The sequence below is a fragment of the Anser cygnoides genome, chromosome 20, assembly GCF_040182565.1.
Source record: "Anser cygnoides isolate HZ-2024a breed goose chromosome 20, Taihu_goose_T2T_genome, whole genome shotgun sequence".
Classification (NCBI taxonomy): Eukaryota; Metazoa; Chordata; class Aves; order Anseriformes; family Anatidae; genus Anser; species Anser cygnoides.
Window position 1 is genome coordinate 10,482,281 of NC_089892.1, and position 24,768 is coordinate 10,507,048.

General features: G+C 41.6%; 1 protein-coding gene across 4 annotated transcripts in view; it reads right to left on the reverse strand.

The window, feature by feature from the left end:
• PNPLA7 (patatin like phospholipase domain containing 7) overlaps nucleotides 1–24,768 on the reverse strand; it is a 129,398-nt gene that overhangs the window by 42,465 nt on the left and 62,165 nt on the right. For all 4 annotated transcript variants that reach the window (XM_048056282.2, XM_066980521.1, XM_048056286.2 and 1 more), the window contains 6 exons: nucleotides 21,860–21,920; nucleotides 19,621–19,770; nucleotides 11,555–11,618; nucleotides 10,816–10,984; nucleotides 9,533–9,715; nucleotides 8,993–9,111 (listed from right to left, as the gene is read on the reverse strand). In XM_048056282.2, the coding sequence (XP_047912239.2) occupies nucleotides 8,993–9,111; nucleotides 9,533–9,715; nucleotides 10,816–10,984; nucleotides 11,555–11,618; nucleotides 19,621–19,770; nucleotides 21,860–21,920 (746 nt within the window). The remainder of the gene's footprint in view (nucleotides 1–8,992; nucleotides 9,112–9,532; nucleotides 9,716–10,815; nucleotides 10,985–11,554; nucleotides 11,619–19,620; nucleotides 19,771–21,859; nucleotides 21,921–24,768) is intronic.

Sequence of the window (24,768 nt, forward strand, 5' to 3'; positions counted from 1 at the left end):
TGCCGCTTGGAGGATTTAATAGAAGCCACTACAATCTTTAACCTTCATGGCAAGTGGAAGCAGACGAGCAATTACATAGGTGCTTCAGATGGGAAGAGCATTACGTGGGTGCCAAGCCACATGAACACAGCTTTTATGTGCACGTGATGACCCAAGCATTGCACAACTCACCGAGCAATTAGCATTCAAGTCTGATCACAGCCACGCGGCTCTGCCCATGTGTAAGCCAACTGCACTTTAAGACAGAATTTGTAACTGATGCATAAACCACATGGCCGAGCACTCGGCAATACACAAGGTGCCACATCCCCAAAGAAATCAAATCAAAGCCTCTTAGGAGCAGTTATGCTGCGGCGTGTTACCGACCATCTGCACACAAAGTCTGAAGCCTTCAGTACAAGTTCACAACCACGTCTCAAGAGGTTTTCCTTAGCAAAGGCAAATACTCAGATCCCACCACTTTATTTTTAGGACTTGGGTTTTGTTTGTTCAAAAAGTATGGGCTGATCTGGGTCAGACTCAAATTAGGTGTCCAAACATAAGTTATCATCTTCGCTTCCGAGAAAGATCCTCTACTCCATATCATTCTCCTTCAGACTTATGAAATAGCACCAGAAGTAAAACCTAGACCAAGATAAAATTTTATCTTTAAGGATAAAGAGTTTAGATTCTTCACTGCTATTTTGGCTCCTGGCTATCCCCCTGAAATCAAACCTGCTGTTTGAAAGATGCTGGGACTCCAGGAGCCTAATTGCATGGCTGACACTGGAATTCAGTTTTCATTTTTGGGGTCCAGTTTATTTGTCCATGGCAATGGATGCCCTACACGTTACAAATGCACAAACATACAGGGCACCAGGCCATTTCTCCAAAAACCTTTATGAGTAATCGCAAGCTCTGAAGCCCTCATACATTTATCTGAGCTTAAAAAGAGGGATATGGTAAAGAAAAATTACAACTCCACTGCGTGCTGAGATACAGATATATACCTAGACACGCAAGCATATTACAGGTCATCAGATAGCTTCCCTTCCACAGAAACACATCCACCACAGCAGTAAGCTAAGTGTGTCTGAAGGAGGGCAAGAGCTGCAGGCTGACAAATGCAAAGGGCACAAGGATTAACCTCGGAGCTGCTAACTTCCTGCCCTTGTAAATGTCAGAAGGCTGAGATTTGGCTTGGTATACAAAGGGATTACTTGGAAGAAAGGGAACTGGTGGAAGGATATTTCAGGCATTCAGCTCTTTTCATGACACGAAGCAGAGTCAGCCTTTTTCATAACATTTTGACACTTCTATACTGTAAAAATCTTGCTTCATAAACAGTTACTGGCCACTAACAGACTGCTAATGCTGGACCATAAGTTTTATTCTTTGCTTTAAAAAAAGGGAAAGAAGAAATATGAAAGAAACTTGAAAAATGCAATTTCGTTTAGCAGCAGCACCAGGATGAGGAATGGGATCCTTCTAGTGGTGTATATTCTTCAAGGCTTGCGATAAAAAAAAAAAAAAAGCTGATTCCCTGCACGCTATCTCAGTATCTCCAGCAAGCAATCTGAAATGAAACATGGATTTCACAGATACTGCCTGACTGCATCAAGGGGAAAGGAAAAGTAAAAACATTAATTGCAAAAAAGCTCCTCACTTTTATCTTGCCTACACAGGAATTAGGAAACACTGTGAGAATTGAGCGTGGAAGCACCCAGCCCGTGCCAGTGGGGCTCTGTACAGGACTGCTGAGACCACACTGGAGACAGATCTCAGTCAAACTTGCCCAGAGCCCAGCACGGCTGTCGTGCCACCAGGCTGGCTGACTGACTTGAGGGCAGTGCTGGATCCACACTAGCTCTGCACCATCACACCATGCCCAGCAATTAACCTTTCCAGGACACCAGGAAACCAAAACAAACACACACAAACTGATTTGGACCTGGCACATCCTACAAACGCAGTTTCAGAGTCGGTGGTTCAAGGAACCTCTCTCCTTACTTCAGAGCCTCCCTGCTACAGCACCTCTGCAAGCACCCTGCAGGGATGGGCACCTGAGCGGGCTCTGCCCAGAATTACCTCGGGACTGCAGGTCTCTTTACTGCCCAAGACAGGTGAGGGTGCTCCCAAATCTCAGCAGCCCTCGCAGACACGTTGAGTGTATCTTGGTGTTGTAGCCAGACAAGACAGAGAGGATTACCAACAGCCTGGTTACTCCTAAACCACTGCCCACTGGAATAAAGAGTTAACTTAATCACAGTAATGGGGCTAGATATCAAGTTCCAAGCAAATTCCCCAGTCACATTCAGCTCGCTGAGATAGGAGCATAAATCCAAGTCCATTTAATGGGAACAAAACCCTCCTAAAACCCCCCAAATTTCATAGTGGTAATGGCTTATGCTTCTTTAGTATGTAAGTGCTTCAGAGCATTTTATAAAGGTTGACCTGCACAGATGCCAAAGCTGAGCTGGTAACAGCCTCATTTTACAGAACACCACAAGTGTTTAAGCCATTTGCCCAATGGAGCTAAAGGAGCTGAAACAAAGCACAAAGTGAAATCCTGACTGCCCCTCCCTTGCTTCAGTGACTGAGCCCTCAGTAGCTGCAGTAATTCATGATGCCATGAGAAACAGAGAGGCTGTCGGTGCTTTCTGGAACCATTCTCAACAAGGTCAAAATAAAGAACAAATGATTTTATCAGGAATTTACATCAAATCTATTGTTTTTTATTAGGATATATTTTTGAATATTTTCAAGAATCGTGATATAATTTTTACACATTTTTCAAGCTGTCAGCCCTCTGCTTACCGTAAATTTTAAGCATTGGGAGACAGATAACAGACGAAGGGGATATCTGTGCCCCATTACAAACCACTGAGAGCAACTTTAAGCAGTGTTACCTATAGTCTATTTGCAAAATGCAGTGCGGTCCTGAAGCACACTGCATGAACCAAGGAGAATTATTCCAAAGCTGAGCGCATTTCTGTTAAGTTGAAATATAAGGATATGTGCTAGCATGGCAGGAACAGTTGGCAAACCTCTTTTCTTTTTTTTGTGTGCAATAGCTCTTCTGAGACAGGATTTGAAATCAAAGACCGGGAAAGGAAAAAAAGGGCAGATGTAGAGCAAACAAGCACAAAATGACATTGGATGAAAGGACACAAAGAAACTGGTTAATCTCAGGGCTTGGACATGTCAGAAAGGGAAAACAGAGACTTACAGACTAACAGAGACACAGTCAGGAAAAAAAAAAAAAAGAGGGTGAGTGGACCTAGGTAGGAATAGAAGCATAGAGAAGACATTCTTAAGCAAATTAAGATGAACAGGACTTGCACTCTGCAGCAGAAGGAAGCAGGAATACCAGCACGTTTGGGTTTCTCAGATCACCATCCCTTATACCTAGGGGTGCCCCACATTAGGCTCAGTCTGTGTAAAGTTTTGAACCCAGAAAATGAATAGAAAAGCATTTACTGTGTTCTGATGTACACGAGGAACATCAAGAATCCAGGAAATGCTCATGTGATTTTCTTTCATCCCTTCTGTAACCATTATATTGACTATGTTTAGGAGCCCATGGGGAAAAAAAACCACTGCTCTATGCTCTTTAAAACTGTATTTTCAGTGCTGCCTCTGGCAGCAGCTACTGAATTCAGGCAGCAAATTCCTTCCCTCTGCCCCCCATCACTCCCCAGACACACATTCTTTTAACAGCACATCATCTGGGTGCTTGTGGTCAAGCTTAACAGTTTTAAAAAGGCAACTCTCTTCAGGCTTCCAGTTCCTATCTTGTATTTGAGGCACAGTAATCTATCTATTGAGCTCACATCTCCATTTCAAGTACTGCACCTCTGCAGTGGTGGTTTTAAGACAATTTCCACACACACGCGCTCCTTCCACTGATACGAGTAAAGAGCCTCCTATCATTAGTTAACTGTGTTAGCTGAGGAATAAGAATTATTAATCTTCCTTAACCGCTGGAACTGAATCCAAAGCACCTGCACCATAAAATTTCAAGCGGTCTCCCCTGAAGACTCCCTTATTGTCTGAAATTGAACATCAGGGTTTCATAACCACAATGCTGCCATCACCTGCACCACAGGAAAGGAAGTTATTGGATGGAAAGGGGGTTGTCTGTGTCTTGTGAGCAAACTGTCCACCCTGAGGGCTGGACTTTGCTCCTGGAACATCACTTCCGACTCAAATTCCAGCTCCACCACATACACAGACACGTCATCTCACCCCGATGGCTGGGGGATAGCCTGGCAGCTCCACCACTGCACTACTGGCCAGCCCGCTCTGCCCCACGGGGTGCAAACCTGGGTCCTCACCTGGGAGCCTTCACTTTTATTACGCCCAACAAGACCCACTAAGCTTAGACATTTTCTGTTTGGCCTTCCTTATTTTCAGGGAATGGAAATGCTTCTGTCTACTTTTGTGGGTTATTGGAGCAAAATATGACAGTCCAGAACAGATCTCAGTTGCTAAAGAACTTGCAGTTCTGACTGAACTGGAGTTGCTGCCAAAGGTAGTGAATGCACAGACAGCAAAGCCTCCTTATTTTATTCTTTTTAGAGTCAGGGATCTTGGAGTCAAGCAGCGAGGGAGTGAAAGGCAACCATGATCTCTCAAGAGCAGAATGATTATGGGATCTGCCTCTCAGGCGCCCTTCCAGTCTTTTATCACTGAGTAAAGCCACTGAATCAGAAGACAAAGCCAGGCTTAAAGTCAGGCTCAGCACAGCTCAGGGTTCCCAGACTCAAAGCAGCAGCCAATAAATTACCAGGTGGTAGATGTACCAGCACATCTGGACTTCTCTGAAACCTTGGGGTCTGAGCACCCTGCTCCCAGTGCAGACTTCAGGGACCCAGACAGACAAGGCAACAAGTAGGTTCATCAGACACAAACAAGTCCATAACAAGAAAGGCATAATGTGCTTCTCTTAAACTGCTACTTTTATCCTACCCTTCCAGAAGGCCAGCCCTGAAAATAAAGAAGACAAGGCAGAAAGAAAGAAAAAGTTGATTAAACAGGCCAAGTACCTCAAATGAAAAGGCATGAATGAGTCAAAGCCTTAGAGGGAGCAAGAACAAACAGTGGGGAAAAAAATACTTGACATATCAAGAGCTGAAGCAAAACGGTAAATCTGAGAAGAAAACTAAATGGGAAGAGGACAAAAGAAAAGATGTCCTGATGAAATACCTACAAATATGCTTCAGCAGCAGTTCCTCAGGGGAGGCTGAAATGCTCTGCCTGAAAGGGCAGAGGAGAGAATGGAGAGGCACAGCGGAGAGGCGCAGAGTGCTGCAGAGCCGCAGCCAGCAGCAGGACGTGCAGACTCCACGAGTCACGGTTGGTAAAGGTCACCAGCACCATGTGCCTGCCTGGCACGAACACACAGCTGATTACTATGCCTTACTTCAGACAGCACATCCAAAAAAGGCAGCTAACTTCTTTTAGCTCTTTCCCTCTCAATAAACATAAATACACGATGTGCATAAGATATATCATGTGTGTTACTAGAAATACAGCTTCTTATCAAAATCCCCAAACAAATACATCTAATGCCTTGTATTTTCCTAATATGCCCATGTGGAATTGGAGCAAATTCACTCCTAGAATAATACCATTATAATCAACAACAAAGCTTGTCATCACAATTTTGTTTCAGTCAGTCTTCTGAAACATCACGACCAAGTTTTTTTTCCAAAGCCCTAGGGATTCCCAGATACTTCTTTATTAATTATTTACTCCCCGTAAATTTTAGTTTTGAAAGGGCTTTGCTGAGACAACTATAGAAAACCCAAGAAAGGGTGGGCTGTACGTGGGATGGCTAAAGCTCATGAGAATGATTTATGGGTGGTTCGTGCCTCTATTGCAGGGTTTGATGTGTCACTATTCTTGCAACTACGTTTCAAAGGTATTATTTTTCTAAAGTCAAATCCCCATTCCTTCCTTCAAACTCCTCGATGTTTCTAACTCAAATTAAGTTAGCACTTGACTAAAGCAAAAATACTATAATTTCAGAACTGTATCACTTTGATTTGTTGTATTTTTAAACTTACAAGAGAAAGAAAACCCTTAGTTCCTATGCGCCTTCTGTCATGACAAACCACAAAGATAATTACTAGGAAGCTGCTCCAGTAAAACCTCCTGAACTATCACAGTGAAGCCAGACAAACATGCCAGAAATAACAACTAAATAATTGATATTACTAGTCACAGAACACAATACCTTTAACAGAAATAACCATCAGCCAGCACCCTGTAACTCTCAGTTCCCTCTTTTTTGAGACCAGTATGATTCATGCTTCTAGAACAAGATAAGAGGTTACTTCACATAGGGTATTATCCAAAGGCTAGACTATCAATAGCCTGTGTGACCACTCATCATGACGTTTTTAATCCAGAATAGGCTTTAATTGCAGGATGATCATAGTATACAGTCTCTCAAAGTCTCCTTGTTACTAGAGATGGGGACCTAAGAACCTACTTCGACCTGCAAAGCTGCAGATTTTTACAGAGCTCAGAATAGCCTTGTCCTTTCCCCAGGATATTAACTATACTCTCACTTTGGAAACAATTTTTAAAAATCCTCATCTTTCATCCAACCACAATTTGGACAACAATTCAGCTACAGAAATAGCACACAGGTACCTTTCTGTTGAAAACACAATGCTCCCACCATCCACGTTCTGGAAAAAGCATTTGGGACCATGATACAAACAGAGTTTCAGAGAAAGAAGGAAGTATCATATTTACACACTGTTCTGCCATTTAATCCTCTTAAAGTCTTCCATATTGCACAAATGCAGAGGTGGGCAAATTAATGGCTAATGAGACACGGTCACATTGCCAAATGGGTGGTGAGCATCCAGAAAACCTATACACAACACAGTAGCTGTGCAGTGGTTCAGATTTGTGGAGGAGGATGCACAGGACCAACAAACAGGCTCTAATAATCCTGCCCTTTCTTACCTCTGCTCTTGAAAACCAGCAGGTGGTAGCTTGCAATTAAGTAGTAGAACAAAAATAAATAAATAGTTTGGTGAAAATTACAGCAGTGTTTACAGAAGGAAGAAAGGAAGGGAATGAGCAAAATGTGCTGCCAGAAATACAGAAGTGTACATATTTTAGCATGACACAGGCTTCAGTAAAGAGAGATATCAGATAGCTTGTAACAAAACAAAACACAAAACCAAGGAACCGAGTGCTTTACATCAGTTGATCAGAAATCTCCTGAGATACCCAGATTAAGTACAAGCTCCCTTCCTCTGCTTTATTTTGTGTCTCCACAGGATAATACTTATCTCAGAAATGAAACACTGCTATCATCTTAGGTGAAGAACCAGAAAGCAAGCACGATAAAGGCATCTTTACAGACACTCAGAGAAGCAGCCAAAGCGCTGGCTCTCTCAGCATCAAGTGACTAATCAGAACAAGCTGTCACAAATGAGTTCTAACCTTTGCTGTAGTGAATACTCCCCTCAAAGGATGCACTGGCCCAAAGACAAAAATGTAGTATTTCCATGGATTTAAATAGATGGTCTACATGCTTATTTATATATATAAATAGATAAATATAAATGAGAGGTATTTCAAAGCACTGTTTCATAGAAGGGCTTCAAGAACATGGTGATGAAGATAACGAAGATGGTGTTCTCTTGAGAAAAAGGGCTACTGAATTCTGTGTTTGTCTCAACAGAAAACTCTCAAAGTAAAAAAGGAACTACAAAGAAAACCATCGGTAGTAACCTATTTCCAAAGCTCACTTAGAATTCAGTTGGAATTCTAATAGGAGTGTTCAGCACACATCTTGCTGTTGCACCTGCAAAAACATAGTTTTTCTGAAAAGTAAGGCTGTCAGAAGTGTAACGGTACTTGGGGTTTCAGGTGATCACAAAGAAGAGTACACTCTCCCATTATCTGTGTGTCCTGGGCTGCATCAAAAGAGGCGTGACCAGCAGGTCAAGGGAGGTGATTGCCTCCCCCTACTCTGCCTTCATGAGGCCCCACCTGTGTCCAGGCACTGTGTCCAGGTTTGGGGCCCCCAGCACAAGAAAGATGTGGACCTGTTAGAATGAGTCCAGAGGAGGACTACAAAGATGATTAGAGGAGCACCTCTCCTATGAAGAAAGGAGGAGAGAGCTGGGGATGTTCAGCCTGGAGAAGAGAAGGCTCCAGGGAAACCTCATTGCGGCCTTTCAATACTTACAGGTGTCATATAAAAAGGATGGAGAAGGACTCTTTACTCAGGTAGATAATGATAGGACAAGGGAGAACGGTCTTAAACTAAAAGAGGATAAATTTAGATTAGACATTAGGAAGAAATTCTTCACTGTAGGGGTGGTGAGGCACTGGAACAAGTTGCCCAGAGAAGCTGTGGATGCCCAATCCCTGTAGGTGTTCAAGGCCAGGCTGGATGGGGCCTTGGCCAACCTGATCTAATGGGTGGCATCCCTGTCTATGGCAGGGGGGTTGGAGTTAGATGATCTTTAAAGTCCCTTTCAACCCAAGCAATTCTATGATTCTATGATATAGGCCATAATTCCTCTTGCTGTCTATACTTTGAGGGCCTTTGAAATATTGAGAGTCATTTTCTAGTGTAAGAATCCAGTGGGAAAAATCCATAGCGCAGGCAAACAAAAGAAAGAAGAGTCACATTTATCGCCCTGGTCATCTCCTGATATTAAGCCCAACTTACGAGAGGGCTCAAGTCATTATAAACACTCGCGTTCCTTCTGCAGAAATCCAAACAGAAATCCACACAGTTATGTTTGCATAACAAAAGCATCTCTTCGGTGTCTCTCCAAAATGTTATTTACAGAACAGTGTTGATTTTACAGGATGCCTGCTATTCTGAAGAATCTGTGCAGATACAACCCAGTCACAGTGGTGCTCTAGGACCTTGCAGTAACTCATCCACATGTCCAGGACAAGCCACAGGGTACATACCAATAGGTTGGGACCTCTGGCAGTAGACACCAGAGAAGGTCCTTGGACCTACCTGGCTCCTCCGCCCCCAAGGACCACAGCGATTGCATTTCCAGTCAGAACACGAGCCAGGCGAGAGAAGTCAGAGTGGCGGTCTGGTGGTTTCTGGAATACACGTTCATACATCTCTATCTGTGGAAGAGAATAAGATGACGATCATTCCAAAGGCAGGTTAGAGCCTACATTAACAACCTACTATTAAAAAGTGGATAGCTGTACTTCACACAAAAATAGGGTTAATGAAGTATCTAAACAGTTCTAGCGATCAGCTACATCTCCCATACTTTTATATTAGCTGGGAGAATTTCAGAGTAGTACAGTATTTTCTGTGGATATATTTCTCTTTCTTAACCAAGGATTTAGTTACCAGTAAACACCATTTCTGCTTTAGCATTATGTTCTCAAGCACAGGGATCCTGCCAATGAGGATACTTCTACTGATTGATGTGACCTTGACTCAACGTTTAGTATATCAAATAGTCAAGCATGAATCCGTAAGGATGGTATGAGCCCCTTATTTCTGTTTCCTATAGTAAATTGCTGTATCTCTTACCAGCTTTGGCAGGCTTCTTTTGGAAAAGACCCTGCGGGGACAGTGGAGATGAAGGTGAGCAGAACACCAGCTCCTCATATTGAGCCATTCCACAGTTCGGGAAGGCAGAGGTCCATCTTCTTTATGGAGCAAGATGAGTTGCTTCTGGGCTCGGACCGCTGTGTTCTCCAGCATCCTCTCCAGCTACAGCAAATTATACACATCAAAGGAATTGGGGTGTCAGGTTGCTCCATTATCGATTTAATACAATATTGTATTGGGTAATACACATGCAAATATATTCCCGACCCCATAACTGAATCTGCAGACCGCTATGCACACTAACTCAAACAAGATTGATTTAGTCAATTATACTGATAGCTGTGGGTTTACACAGCAAAGAGAACTCTAAAACTAGACAAGGTTTCAAATTTGAATGCTTAAAAATGAACGCTTTTTACCTAAAACATAAACCATTAAATGCACAGCACAGATGCATGCTGTTCATGCTGAATGAGGTTGCTTCTCATGCCATACTTAAGCCTACAAATGTTCAGCATATTTTGCTTCCTCCCCCCCCCCCCCCCCCCCCCCCCTTCCAATCAGATCACTTTTTCCTACTTGCCTTCCTTATTTTCTTGTTTTAGGCAACTGATGGTGACTTGACATTACCGTGCTTCCTGCCTCCCACATGCAGTCATAAAGAACCAACACGAAACGATGCACAAGAATGCTGCAGATGGTTAATGGTCCCTGGCTCTTTGGAGGTCATACTCAGCACTTCACAATCTTAATAAACCCACTTTTCCAATTATTGTAGAATTTATACGCCTGGTCAACAAACTTTGGTAGTAAAATACCAAAGCTAAAAATAGGTAGTAGGGGAAAAAAAAGGCTTACAGTCTGTAACAAAATACATTAAATTATTTGTACAACATATTTTATATCTAGTTTTTTCTACATACATACACACACCATGAAATCCAACCAAGAAGAAGAGATTTTATCTGCTTATCTGGAGATCCTGCAAAGAAACAGGACTGACTTATCACTTTAAAGAGATTTAGCTTTTGATTTACCACTGACCTAAATGATTCTTTGGAACTTAGCTGGAAATACTTTTACATAAAGCTTGCCATCTCTGAGAATCCTCCTTTAATTCTTCTTGTAATTATATTTCTCATGAACATCTCATTATCTATGCTTCAGTGGGTATCAAATCCCCCAAAATTCACTTCTGTGAAACAACCTTCTTTGATCTCCACTGTTAACACTGTTAATATGGGAAGAAGCTATTTCCACACCTCTCCAACAGTAGGCTCCTGATCTCCCAGTCCTACTATTAAGATGCAGTCAGCCTGCCTGATGCAGCGTTGAGTCCATGGAGTAAGAGTGCTGTCTGACTGGTAGAGTACAATACGGTGAATATCCTCCTGTTGTCCCAGCCAGCTAGTTAGTCGATATTCATGAATACTGGGGACAGAAAACAAGAAAAATATAAATTGTTTTATGGCATAGCTCCTGCCAGAGTGGAGAGAAACCTTATACGTCATGCACAAAATTTGAAGGGCATCAGAAACTTTCATCTCTTGCTTGTCCAATCTAAGTTCAAAACACTTCTCTCATCAACCCTCATTTCCAGCCCCGTGCATTTTTATTTATACCATTATTTATAACATTAGATATGCGCACAGAGAAAAGATGGTGCAGTGCTGCCTAGCTTCAGTAGGGCTTCCATGACTTCCCTAGGGAGTACATGATACCCACTTGGACTAATTCAGCTTTTCCAATTACACAAGTGAGAAAGTAACTATGGGGAAAAAAGCAAAACACACACATTTGAACCAACTACTCTTGAAACATTATTGTCTCAAACACCTTGATCATCAAATATGCTTGATTACATATATGTAGCATATTATATGTTAAAACACAGCATCTTATTCTTAAACACCATATATTTGTAAGACCAGCACAGACCATCTTTAAGGTGTAAGATCATCTTAATACATTTCTTCCACAAACAATGAAGAAGGCACGTACCTATCCAGGGCAGCAGAACCAAGTCGCTGTTTGATGTTATCACTTGTGAGCAGCAAAGCAGGACCTAAAAGAACAGAGTTTTCTGTATGTGAACATCTGCCATTCACCTCCTGACAAACTGTATTAAGTGTACAGTGGTATAGTTATACCACTATAATAAATGCATTTGTGTATTTTCTTTGAAGATCATGATGGCTGAGTGCACTGATTAGAGTTGTCAATGAAGAAAGTTAGCACAAAGTCTTCACAAAAATTTTCACGCTTATCTACAATAACATCTTCCCATTCTCCACATTCCCAGAGCTGTGAATGCATTAGTCCCAACCTAAAAGTTCTTTTATCGCTTTCCACTCTGTCACACAGAATAACGGTTTCTATTGCAGCTGCATTTTCATGCCACGAACACAATATTCGTATCTCAGAAAACCCAGGAATCTGATTTCAAATAAAAAAAGCTATTAATTCACTGACCTATAGAAATACATGATTTGTTTATGCTGCAGTGAAACAACTCCCCAGTTAAACCCTAAAGCTCTCTAGCAGTACTTCTCATTTACTACACCAACAGGAATCTATACCACTGCCAACCTCCATGGAGAAAGACTCCAAAATCCATAGGGCAGTCTGATTCACACTGCTTCCACTAGAGATAAAGACACACACATCTGGCGATAGCAGTGTCTGAGTTAATTTCAGTACCCAGAAAAGTTGCTTCTTGCAGGCACTTAAGTCATTTTTTTTTATTAGAAATTCTATTTTTCGGCAGTAATACATGCCATGCATGGTGGAAGTTGCAGAATAGTTGCAGGTAAATACAAAAAAGCAAACCAAAGAAAATGTAAAGATTTAACCTCAAACCTAAAGAGATTATCTGTCTCATATTAAGAAATTCACATTTACCAAATATAAAATAGCAGTCTCTTTGTATTAGTGTTCTCCTAATGTAATCTTTCATTTCTTCAATTAATAAAAACTGAAATCCAAGTACGAAATATCAAAACATTTAATCATGTGTAGTTTCTCGAGGCAGTAATAAAGCAGCATGGCTTTATGTATTTAGTAAAAATCAAGAACCCATGAATAAACAACATGGTACAGTATTGTAATTCCACACTTAGATGCTCAAAACCCCCCCGTAAGTACAGTACCTACAGCTAGCCACCCCAACCTTCAGTGGTAATCTATTTCCCCTATAAGGCTCAATTCCTCCTGCCTAGGGTTCGTGCTGTTTTAACACAGTTTAGCGTTAGAGATGGCAAAAAGCTCAAACCTTTCATCTTGTATTTTCAAACATCCAAATAATGTTTGCCTTTTTTTTTTTTTACACTAGTGATAAGAGGAAATAAAAATAGACAAAAATATTCCATAGGTAGAGATTAAAAAAAATATAAAAAGTAAAAGCTGGTAAGAAATCACAGAAAGGAAGATGACTTGAGAATTGAAATTCATTTCTTCATCCTCGAACAGGGTAGGACGAGGAAATGGCAACTGATTCCTCTGAAAGTAAAAGGTCTACAATAGAGGGAATTAAGTCATAAGTATTTCAGCAGCAGAAGTGGTTTAACCTGCGCTTCGGTCCTTACACCCGTGCGTCCCCTCCGTTTGCGCTGGTTGAACAGTCTGCAGGGATCTGCCCCCACTGCTCGTGGGCTTTTTTACCACGGCATTTTAACGTTGGCTGATCCTTTGATCTGGCTCACCGTTCAGCTAGTTGTGCTAGCACAACTCTCGATGGGGTAATGGAATTAAGAGAGGTTTCCCAGAAGAAATACTTGTGACATTGCATGCTATGGAGACACTAAGGGATAAAGGGCAGGTAAATTTTGAAAAAGCATTCAACATCAGAGTTGTCATTTGTGTTCATTAACATGTCAAAGTTCTCAGCAAAACAGAAATGATATGTGGACCAAATATTCGTCCAGGATATGCGGCTTACTAAGTTTTATGACTGTGGTGGAAGTTTAGCAGGCAAGGACTAACAGCCAGGAATGTAAAATGAGCTGAGGAATGCCATAAAAGTGTCCAATAAGAGAGACTAACGATAAGGAGAGAACAGAGTGCTCCACCTTCGCATTTGCCATTAACCTCCCCGCACCTGGTCACGAATCTAAGAAGGTCAAAGGAGCTCAGACTCCACCACACTGGTCTGAGGCCCTGGGGGCACCTGCCCCAGGAGAAAACCATTTAACACTGTGACCCAGCCAACCAAACGCCTCTCCTACACAGCCAAAAGCAGACTCCGTAGAGCTGGGATGCACCTTGACATCAGCCTGGGTGATGGCTACCTCGCCCACAGACACCACTCTTGAATGGGGCCTCTAAGGAGCCCTGAAGAGGCGCCAAGAAATCACATCCACTCACCTCGCTGGTGTGGTTGGCAAGGGGCCGCCTCTTACCCGCCCGGTGCGTACAGACACAGCTGTGAGCTCGGGGGGCCTGCCCAGCACCCTGCAGCGGCGGTGCAGGACGCCGACGCGCGGCCCATCACTCGCAGCCAGCACAGGACGTGGGGACGCCTCCAGCCGAACCGACTGCTTTGCTTCGGCAGCAACAACCATCTGCTCTGCATGTCCAATTTCTAGCAAGCTCCCAATTAATCAACCATTAAATAACCCTCCATTAATGTGATCATAACATCAACATGTGTGTTCTCAAGTGCATAAAATTGAATGACCAATAGTGTTATTTAGACTAAACTGCTGAGAACGATGAAGTAATAAAAACCACTCAGGTATATCCCCTTCACACAGCCACGCCGGTGGGAGGAACGTGTGAGATGATGTGCTCCTGGATCTTCAACACGTTATCAGGAGATAACACGATGCTCTCTCCACACCTGACATCAGCCTCGCAGGTGGTTTACAGCTGCCCCTGGCTTCGCGGCAGCATCCCTCCGTCCTCCGACCACCGCCTGCACCCTTCAGGGGCTGTTCTTTCCATAGGATTAGACATAGGGTTAACACTTCAAAGTTAAGAGCTTAGGAAAGGTGACAGGAGGTAACGTTAAATATTTATCTAGCCCACTGTTGTCCCTCTGACTGCAACCAGCAACAGATTGCTGGGCATGAGTATTCGAGTGAGGAAAACTTAATGACATTCTCCAAGCCTCCGGCAATTTGCAGTTCATGAATTTCCAAGCCAGGGGTAGTGACTTTTAAAAGCCCCTGAGAGACTTTTCTGTCAGCAACTCATTGGGAGTCTGACTCCTGACAGCAGCCTAATCCCCAGGCACAGATGATCATGATTCATTGAGAAACCTCATGGAGCATCTAAATTGGTGCTCCAAAGTCATCTGTTTTCTGGACAAAACTACAAGCCCATGAAAGACAAGTGAGAAGAAGAAGAAAAAAAAACACACACTGACAAAACACTGGTCTAGTTCATATCATCTTTTAAGAAAAGGACAGGGTTGGAGTTGAGGCAGCACTGCAGCAGGGCTTCCAGTCTCAAACCCTGACCCAGTAAAAAGCCGTAAGCATCACATGAGAGACATAAACCTCTTCCCTTCTTTCTAAAGATAAGCATGGTACTGACTTTTTTTTTTTTTTCCATATAACAGCACTTTCACAAGATGTGAAGGAGTGGCAATTTAGATGTCCTAGTTCTATCTCTAATAATAGAGAAATCATACACCTCACTTGAATCAAACAAAGTTGGATCAAATATGACTTGGGAAACACACGAAGGAAGGAAGGAATGGTAACTGATGCTTAGACACAGTTGCAAACCCACTTCAACCTGGGTAAAATACTGACACAAAAGGTACTGCCCAGTACAAAATGCACTTTGGAAAAAGTTTCATTACAGCTAACTTACTTTCCTGGACTTCATCAAATCAGAATTTTTATCGCACCTAACAAAAAGTCTACAAAGTTATCTGTCAAAGACACAGAACCGATAAAGGGTTTTGATGTCTCAGCGTTAGAAGATTTTGCCCAGCAGAAAGTACCAGCCTCTGCTGGGTTCCAGGCACCACATTCATTTCAACACAGAAAATACTTAATGTTTAAATTTAATTTGTGTGTAAAGAAGGGAAATTCAGGTGAGGTTGCACACTAAACCTCCAATATATTTTAGTTAAGATGTTTCAGTGAGATTTCCACTACAGTATACATTTTTTAGGAACCACAAGAGAGCATAGCTTTTAAAAGGGCCAGAAACAAGAAGAGAGAAATATATGCTGGTTTTGAATCCTTCTCTTCTTCGGTCTAAAGTTTCGTATGATCAGAGGGCTCTCACATAAAATCAGAATTTGCACAGCCACATGATACTATTTAGCTGCTCTCAGTAGAAGATCTCACCAGAAGAATAAAAAACCAGTTAGGCAAATACGTTTTTCCAAACCTGAATGTTTTAGAAGAGCTTTTTGACATGGGCTGCTCTCAGCTCTACAAGGATTACTGGAAATAAATATGATAAATCCAAGGAACATTGATCAGAATTCATCGACATGGTTAACCTAACCTGGAACTGCACAGCAAAACCCAAACCCAAATCAAACCAAACCAAAAGCCGTACACCACTTGCCCACTTCCATTTCACTCTAGTTCTGAAGTAGAAAATTCTGTCCCTGCTTGTTTTGGAGGTTTTATATTCTACATCCTCTTTCTCTGGAGACCCAGAGACCAAGGTTCAAAGAAAGGGCTTTGACAATGAAGCATTAAAACAAACCAAGTGAGGAAGCAATGAAGTAGCCGCTGGTTCACCTTGCTCCGCAGGACTTCCCTGCTCTCTCCTCAGTGCTCAGATCATATTTCACAATCAGACCTTTCTCGAGATGAAGACAGATTCATGTTGAGTTACTGTCATCAGATACCAAGTAACTGCTTCCCAGCCCAGCTTTTAACAGAACAAACGCCATGGAAACATGAACATCTTTCAGTACTTAATTAGGACACAATGACACAGTCTGGAAACAACATCTGAATTATCATAAGCCACAGAAACACCAGATCTCAAAGAAACCACAAAATGGTTGATAAAACAGTGTGAAAAGGGTTGTGGGCAGTCCTGCGTGCTCAGCGCTCCCTGCGTACAGGATGCGAGCCCAGCCTGGCCAGCCTGCGAGGAGCAGGCTCTGGGGCCCCGACAGCCCAGGCTGGAGTGCAGTCCGGGTGCGACCGTCCCCACTGCAAGCTTAAAATTAAGAAATTCTACCCACACAACAGAATCAATAACCAAACTATTAGACCCCGCCTTATTATTTCTGAATTATTTTTCCCTTCTTGAAGATGGTATATATATTAATTAATGCTGTCACAAAGCCTCTGCTATTGGATTTGGATACTCCGTTTGATATTATTAGTAAACTCCTTCAATAAGATGGAAGCAGTTAAAATTAAACAAACAAACAAAAATCCCAAATCAGTTAAACAGATTTAGCTGAAACCAGCTCCAACTCATAGCACTGGTAATAGCCTTCTGGTGCCAGTCCCAGGCAAAGAGAAGCATCCGCTAATCTCATTTTGCAGGTTTTGTTCAACCCAGTCTGCATCCCGACCACTCTCTCCAGGATGAAGGTCAGCCTGCAACGATGGCAGACTCCTCCCAAAAATTACCAATACCTGACCATCTCCTGTGATTACAGCTCATTAGGGCTCTTGCAATGATCTCAGTATTACCGTTCTAATTTCTTCTGTCCTTGTCTCCACCCTGCAGCAAGGGGATTCTAAGCATCACTGCAACATTCATCTAAAATACTATTAACAGGAAGAGCAAAGAATTCTCTAAAGTTGCAGTAGAAAGCTAAAAACCAACTGCTTTTGCCCCATAAAAGTTCACACATACTAAGGCTACCCTATGCTGCTCTGGAATATATTTCAAGGCCAGAGCAATGAAGCAACACGGATCAAATTTAAGTATTAAATGACATCTTGTAACAATTTAGGTAGCCTTCTCAAGCATATTAAACACCACCAATGATTTCCATAATCAAATGTAAGGCCTAATCAGAGCTCACAACTAAAACCAAGACTTAATCTGACAATTTGAAAGTTAGAAGCAGGTAAGCACTCAGACAGAGGCGTGGGGTTTCAAGACAATAGCTGTTCACCAAGGTCCTAATCCAAATCTTTCACAGTGTTTCAATTTCCCTACATGTAAAATATACACAGTTCTAACTGGTCAGGTGCACATCAAGACAATCCAAAAGTTAACTCAAATTTTTTTCACAACACTGACTCTTAGAGCCTTTTTTTTTTAATGCAAGAAGTCAGAAGAAAACTCATTCCAAAAGCCTAGCACCTCGCCCAGACCACTTTGTCATGAGCCATGTCATAAATCCAAACGATTTATAGTCTTATCATAAAGGAGAAAACAGAAAAGCTTAAAAAAATGCTACTTCTGCTAAAAAAAAAAAAAAAAACGAACACACACACACACACACAAAACAATGCAGCCTGCACAAGGAACCCCTCAAAACTATGCAGCATACAAACACACACAGTAAACCATTGGCAGGAGGTTAACCACTGTTTCAAAGAGTTGTGGGGCTGAATAAACAATAGGCTGACCTGCTGAACCGAGGCTATCAAGGCTAGAGAGCTTGGTCTACCAGCTGTGTTTGGAACCATATGGCTAGCTGTGTTTTCACACAACACTTTCCTCTTCCCACTGCAGCCGTCTGCTCCATTTTGGCAAGAACTTCAGATGCCAAGGTTGTATAGTACCATCTATAGCTGCCAAGTACTACACAGACGTCAGTTTAGATGCAGAAAAGAAAAAGGGTGCGCAAGAAAAGGCCAAGCGATCAAAACAAAACCCCTAGTTTGTTACATTCTAGTTGCTTTCAACTAGAATGGTTATTTTTATTCTGAATAGTCCTCTTACATACTTAAGTTTTGTTTGTTTTATTTACAGGCTCCTAGTGCTGTCACCCATCAAAACAGGCTGGCAACAATCCATTATAAGTACCCATTAGCAATATAGCTATGGCTGAAATCTGTGTTCTGTTACAAATTTTTTTTTTTTGCCACCTCAAAATAAGAGGAATCTTTAAACACCCACAAATTAGTATTCACAGTAACACATCTACACCATCATCTGCATATAAATTTATATCTCAAAAGGTGAAAGAGTTCAAGCATCAACAACATTTTCCTTTGCCTGCTCACCTAGATTTTTAAACAGAATATTAAGTGCCAGCTTTAGATACATTTAAGGTCAAGAAAGTAAATAACGAATAAATGTAACTGGTTATACCTCAAGCATCACGTAACCTGTACTTTTCACAATACTAAGCTGTGAGACAGAAAATTAACAATTTAAAGAACTACAGGAGATTTACTCAAGATCTGTATAGTGTATAAGGATAAAAAGAGGATGTTCAGAAAAACGTCAAACTACTACAGAGTCGGAACTGACTTGTGAATTGAATACTTGGTTTTGTAAGCACCTGAAATTTGCACATACAACTTCACCAATGGATGTAGCAATTAATGAATCAATTGTGAATTGAATATATGGCTTTGTGAGTACAAGACAGACAAGCTGGCAACAAACAAGGTAACACAAGCCAGTATGGGAAGGCATAATTCAGAACTGTTTGGAATTCCAGTACCAACCTAGATGGGTCTCCTACACAAGGCTCCTCTATCAAGTGTTAGACTTGCTGCTCACAACCTACCTCTGCAAAAGAAAACTGCATCAGAAATCCTTTGCTGGATCAAGACATACAATTTAGAAAGTCTGAAGGAGTCTCACACTTGAGAGAGAGAATTGGCCTCTCAAAAGGGACTGTAGGAACAGTATATGGGTAGTGGATTTGTCCGCAAAAGCACCTGCAGTCTTAGGAGGGCTGATGACAGCCAAGTCAACAGGCCAGACAAATCAGCTAATATTTCTGAGTCATAAGTCATCCACTAATATTAAATGTTAGGGACAGGAAAAGAGTGAATCAAACGCAGCAAGAGATTACAAAAGGTCTGATCTTGAGCACGGCTATGCTGCTACCCCTCTGAATGCAGCACGAATCCCCCTTTAACTAATTGACAGGTACCTGGCTATACCTCTAAAAAGAGAAGAGGCATTTATTTTCCATGATGCAGTAACATGTAAACACTTCTTACCCACAGCACTGAGAGCATGCTTGAGCTCCAGAGTAAAAGCAGTAAGTGGCACCTCTTCAGACACTGGCATAATTGCTACTGTAGAGAGATTGCTGGCAGGATTTCCAGCATCCCACTTGCTACTCGAGCTGTGTAACCCAAGAGGATGACCTGTTTGAAAGAAAAAAAAAAAAATAAAAATTCTCCATTTCACAAAGAAGGAAAGATCCCACATATTTCACATACAACAGGAGAAAGATTGATTTCCATCATATTTTGCTGGAGACATAGCATGTGGGTTAAGTTAGGCAAAGCTAAAAATATCCAGATGATGAGAACAGGTAAAAATACAATGTGCATTTACTTGACCCATTAGGAAAAAGACAAAAAGACACTCATAATGACTGTGAACAGCCACAACTTTGAGATAGGCATTGATTTACCTCTCAAGAGGAATTAGATGAAATAACAAAACCCCAAAACCTGTTGTCAGTATTGAAATATTCCCAAAATAAACCTCCACTTTTTATGGTATTCCTGATCAAGGAAATAAATACCTGTTTTCAACAAAGTTCCTACAGGAAACATGTATCTACACCTATTTTTACTATTCTCCAATATGGGAAAATGTGGATCTTTACAGATAGGTATCTAGGAGTATTAAAATAAAATATGGAACCTCTAAAATAGCTACAAAGCAACTGTGGAAGTATCTGCAATATATTACAGTAAACTGAGTAAAGAAAAAGACTATGGGCAGAGAAAAGCATTTTTGACAGAAGCATGTGATGCATGTAACATGTAAGATGGAGATCTTCCTAGATCATTTAGCTCAGAAAAAAGAATAATGTTGAGTGTGTTCTACAAACTGTTCTTTTTATTTTTATACTATTTCTTTTCCTCCTTAAGCCTTCTCAGACAACCTCACTTTGCTGTTAGCACCTACCAACTCAGCTGCAAGTGTATAATATTAACTTAGATGGTATGAAGCTTAACATCTTGCTCATCTTATTTCATCCAGCAAAGGTGCAACATGTACCATGAAGATAAATTCTTGATATGGACACATAGAAGTACTTGATATACTGTAATTGATGCAAGAACTCGTTCAAAGTATATATGCAAGATCAATAGTATACTGTTGGACTGAAAGAAACACCAGATAAATCTTTTTCAGATATATTCAACAGTGGAGTTATTCATTTCAAGTCTTCTAAAATAGCTCTCCACAGATCATTAAATAGTTTTTCCTCTCTTTTAGGTGATCTTCAAGAAGATATTTACAGGTTCAAACAAGTTACATGTCACAGTTCCACTCTTTCATCTCCATCAGTCCTTCTTTCCTCAGAACTTCAATAGCTATGCTCTGATTGACTAGTTTTCCTCCTGTCTTCTCCCTATCACATGTCGTCCTAATTCCTAAGCAGTGCAGATTCTGCCCTAGGCCACAAAAGCATTTCAGCATGCACAAAAGTTTAAGTACAATTATCACTAGAGATTCCTACAAAACTGACTGTGTACCCGAACAGTAAAGAGCAGACTTCAATAAAAGTCTGGACTTCACAATTCACTCTCCAAAACATGCGAGCTGACTACTTAATTTCAATCTCTCTGGAATACTGTAAAAACAGCAATATAAGTAATAGCATAGAATTTTTGTATTAAAACAAACAAAAAACAGAGCAGCAGAGAACCCCACAAAACTATTGGTAGTTAACACACATCTGTTTTCTTTTAAAAGCTGCTCAAGAACAACAACCTGCATGGAAAATTTCCTCCTACTCCCTTCAATTAGTAAATACACTTTGCTTTGCCTCTGCCACATACACAAAGCCTACAAAACAATGCATAACAAATCATTTGCTCTCAGACAATTCATTGAAATAATGCAAACACAGACATACTAAGTCAGTCAATGTGCAGATGCCACTCAGCATGACTATCTGATTCAAGTCTGTTATAGCAGTTATTTCCAGTGCTCCCTCTGAGCTCCTCTTTTGCAAGAAATTTCAAGAAAGTTTCACTGCATATATGCAGTATTTTTCTCTCATTTGCAAATCATTCCACTCCCATACTTCTTCAGCCATTCCCCACAAAAAAAAATTGTTTATATATAATGAATTAGCTGTGACAACAGCTAAAATATTTAGAGACAAAATCTCTTGTCAAGTATGCACTTTCTGTTTCCGAATTTAATGATGTAAATCTAGTTCCAAGGAAGCACCAGAATGGATGGGAATAGTCCAGGAATGAGTCTTACCTCCCTGCTGAAGACTGCCAAGAATCTTCTCGCCCAGCAAGTGAATAAGTCTAGTCACAACCTAGCAATGAGAGAGAAAGGGTAAGAAAGGAAACATTCAGGCAGAGTGCACTAAAAATAATGCATCTAAATGGATACTTTCAAACTTCTGTAAGATGTTATCTCAAGTTGAATAATAAGGAGATACAGTTTTGTAACCATAACTTCTTTCCTGGCTGTAACGTATGGTGACTGATCATTTGTCTTGATTTATTTTACCTTATTTTAGTCTTACTAGAAATAAACAATATTTAACTTGCTCTGGGAACAGAAGAAAAAAATCCAATTATTTGGGGAAACACATCGAATCCCATTTTCCATTCTCTTCTCTGCAGTGCGCTTGCACCTCTAGCACAGAAAGTCACCGTCGCTGTTGAGAGGCTGTTGCACCCCCCCCCACCTTCTGTAGGTAACAAAGGCTCAGGGCGGCGCTCAGATTCCCCACCAGCCCTGCTTCCACCCCCCTCCCTTGTGAACCAGTCAGCTCACAGGAATCAATTTAAAATATCTCGAATAACGGGACAAATACACAGAATCAGAACAGAATGCTTATTAAAATGTTCCCCCCGCAAATCATCTTTCATGGTACCCTTGAGAGGACAGATTTTTTTTTCTTCCCTCAGCCATTTTGAACTGGACTTTGATATAAACCAATGCTCCCATAGCCAAGCAAGCCTGAAAACTGATCAGCCTACCTCCAACATCAATAATCAATATTTCCCAACAAGTGGTGTAGCAGAAGACTAATAATTGTAATATCAAGGAATATCAAGGTTGCAAAATGCATTATTTATTCTAAACAGCTATGCAAAAATGTTTTACCAAATAAGAAAATGAGATACTTAAATGCATTCAGAATTATCACAGTAATCATTAGATATTCCCCCCAGACAGACAATTCGAAGTCATAATAGATCTGATCTTTCATAAGACAAAAACAAAAACCAAAACTGAAAGTGACAAAGCATCTTCAAAGTACCAGGCTAAACAAGCAGCAGCAAGCGGCTACCTTGCCTTTGGACAAAAAGACACACCGTTCCCCTAGGAACAAGGGCTTCAGGATGCATCTTTCAAATAAAAGACCATCACGACGGGTCAATCTGCCCAGCAGAATTATTTTATGTATCTTACTGCAAAAAGAAAAAAAATTGCCACAGACTACAAAACCTTGCAGCTTTAATATATTAGCACCGATTTCTGCAGTGCCTGTAGGAGGAAGGGAGATCAAACAGGTACCTTCCGACGCAGAAATCATGGCAGAGCAAGGAGGACAAGCTAAACAAAGTTATTTCAGTAATTTCTTTCCCATAGCCATAACTGCAACTTCCTAAAGATGCCACATCAAGCTCAAGTTCAGAGCAGTTCCTCTATTTGCCCTGGCAACAGACGCAGTTGCCGCCACCAGCACACAGCAGCCTGGTGCTGAGGCGAGCCGCCGGCCTTGGCCGCTCGTTGCGCTGGAACCTCAGACCAGGCCCGAAACCCTTGAGTGTGTCACAAGTACAGGCAGCTCTGGGATTTAATGAGCAGAGCTGGGCTTAGCCAGGGAAAATTGCCCCAAAGAGGGAAAGACAGAATTCCTACTAGCGTGGGTGAGACCGATTTCCCTCCCTCAAGGAGGCAGCCTGCTCCTCAGGAGCATTTGCCACACCCGTCCCTCACGCATTCACCTGATAACCCACACCCACGTAGTGTGACTCTACTCCAGCAGTTTTGGAAGTATTATTTATGAACATTTTACACTTCCGGACCACTTTAAACATCAGAATTTTAATTACTTTCTAAAACCATCTCCTGTATTTATAACTTTTTCTGCTTTACAGACAGCTAAGGAGAGCTTGAGTTAAATTGAGGAAAATGTCCAAGGTTAATGACAGAACTAAGAATAGAACCTATTGGTCTCGTTTTCCAGTTGGCTGCTCGTATTACCACAAAATATTATTTGTCTTGTTTGCTAGAGCAAACCTTACAGCCTTGGTACATATAGATATGGAAAAAATATTTCCCCAGTGACTTTGTAAGACAAGCAAATTGCTAACCATAACAGGATGAGTCACTCTGCCGCAGTCATGGCAACGTCGAAGGAACATCAATTTGGGATCGTAGCTGAGAACTGCCCTCAAGTTTCCTTGGAGTTTTATATTACATACACTGAATTTTATTTCACAAAAAGGCAAATGTTTTTCCTTAAAAGAGGTTTCTCCATCAGTCTGAGGGAGAAGTCAATATAAATTGCATCTCTTCATCAACAACAGACCCAAGCTTCAATGATTTACCTGAAGCCATTACTCTGCAGAGCAGCTCTCACCAAGTTCAGGAGAAGTGGGGAGAATTCAAAACGAACAGGAAAAATAATAAATAAATAAATGTCACCCATCAGGTTTCCAACCACCTTTATTTAACCCCCCCAGTCAGTAACAAGGTGCAGGCACACACAAAAGCAGCCCTGGCCAAGAGACAAGGAAGCCCTGGGGCCAGGGAGGACCTGGGCAGCATGGAGCGGGGCTGGTTTGGCTTTGGGAGGGAAGTGGGGGAGAAGAAAACAGAAATTAGCCCCCAGGTTAGGAGGAGATATCAGGGAAACAAGTTATTGCAAACATGCCAGAGAACACCCTCCTGGGAGAGGCCCAGGCAGGAGAAACCCAGATAACACGGGCACTGGCCGGTAGATACCTTGGTGCAGACATCTGGGCAGTCACTCAGCAGGCAGTTATTCCTGTGCTGCCTGTTTTGGTGCACTTTGTAGGAAAAACTAAAAATTGGCAGTGTGAGCAGGTAGAAGGGAAGGCAGGAACTCTGGCAGTGCTGCTGGGAAGACTGGACTGACCTGGAAGAAACGCTGTGTTTGCAGTACTCATGCGGCGCAGCGT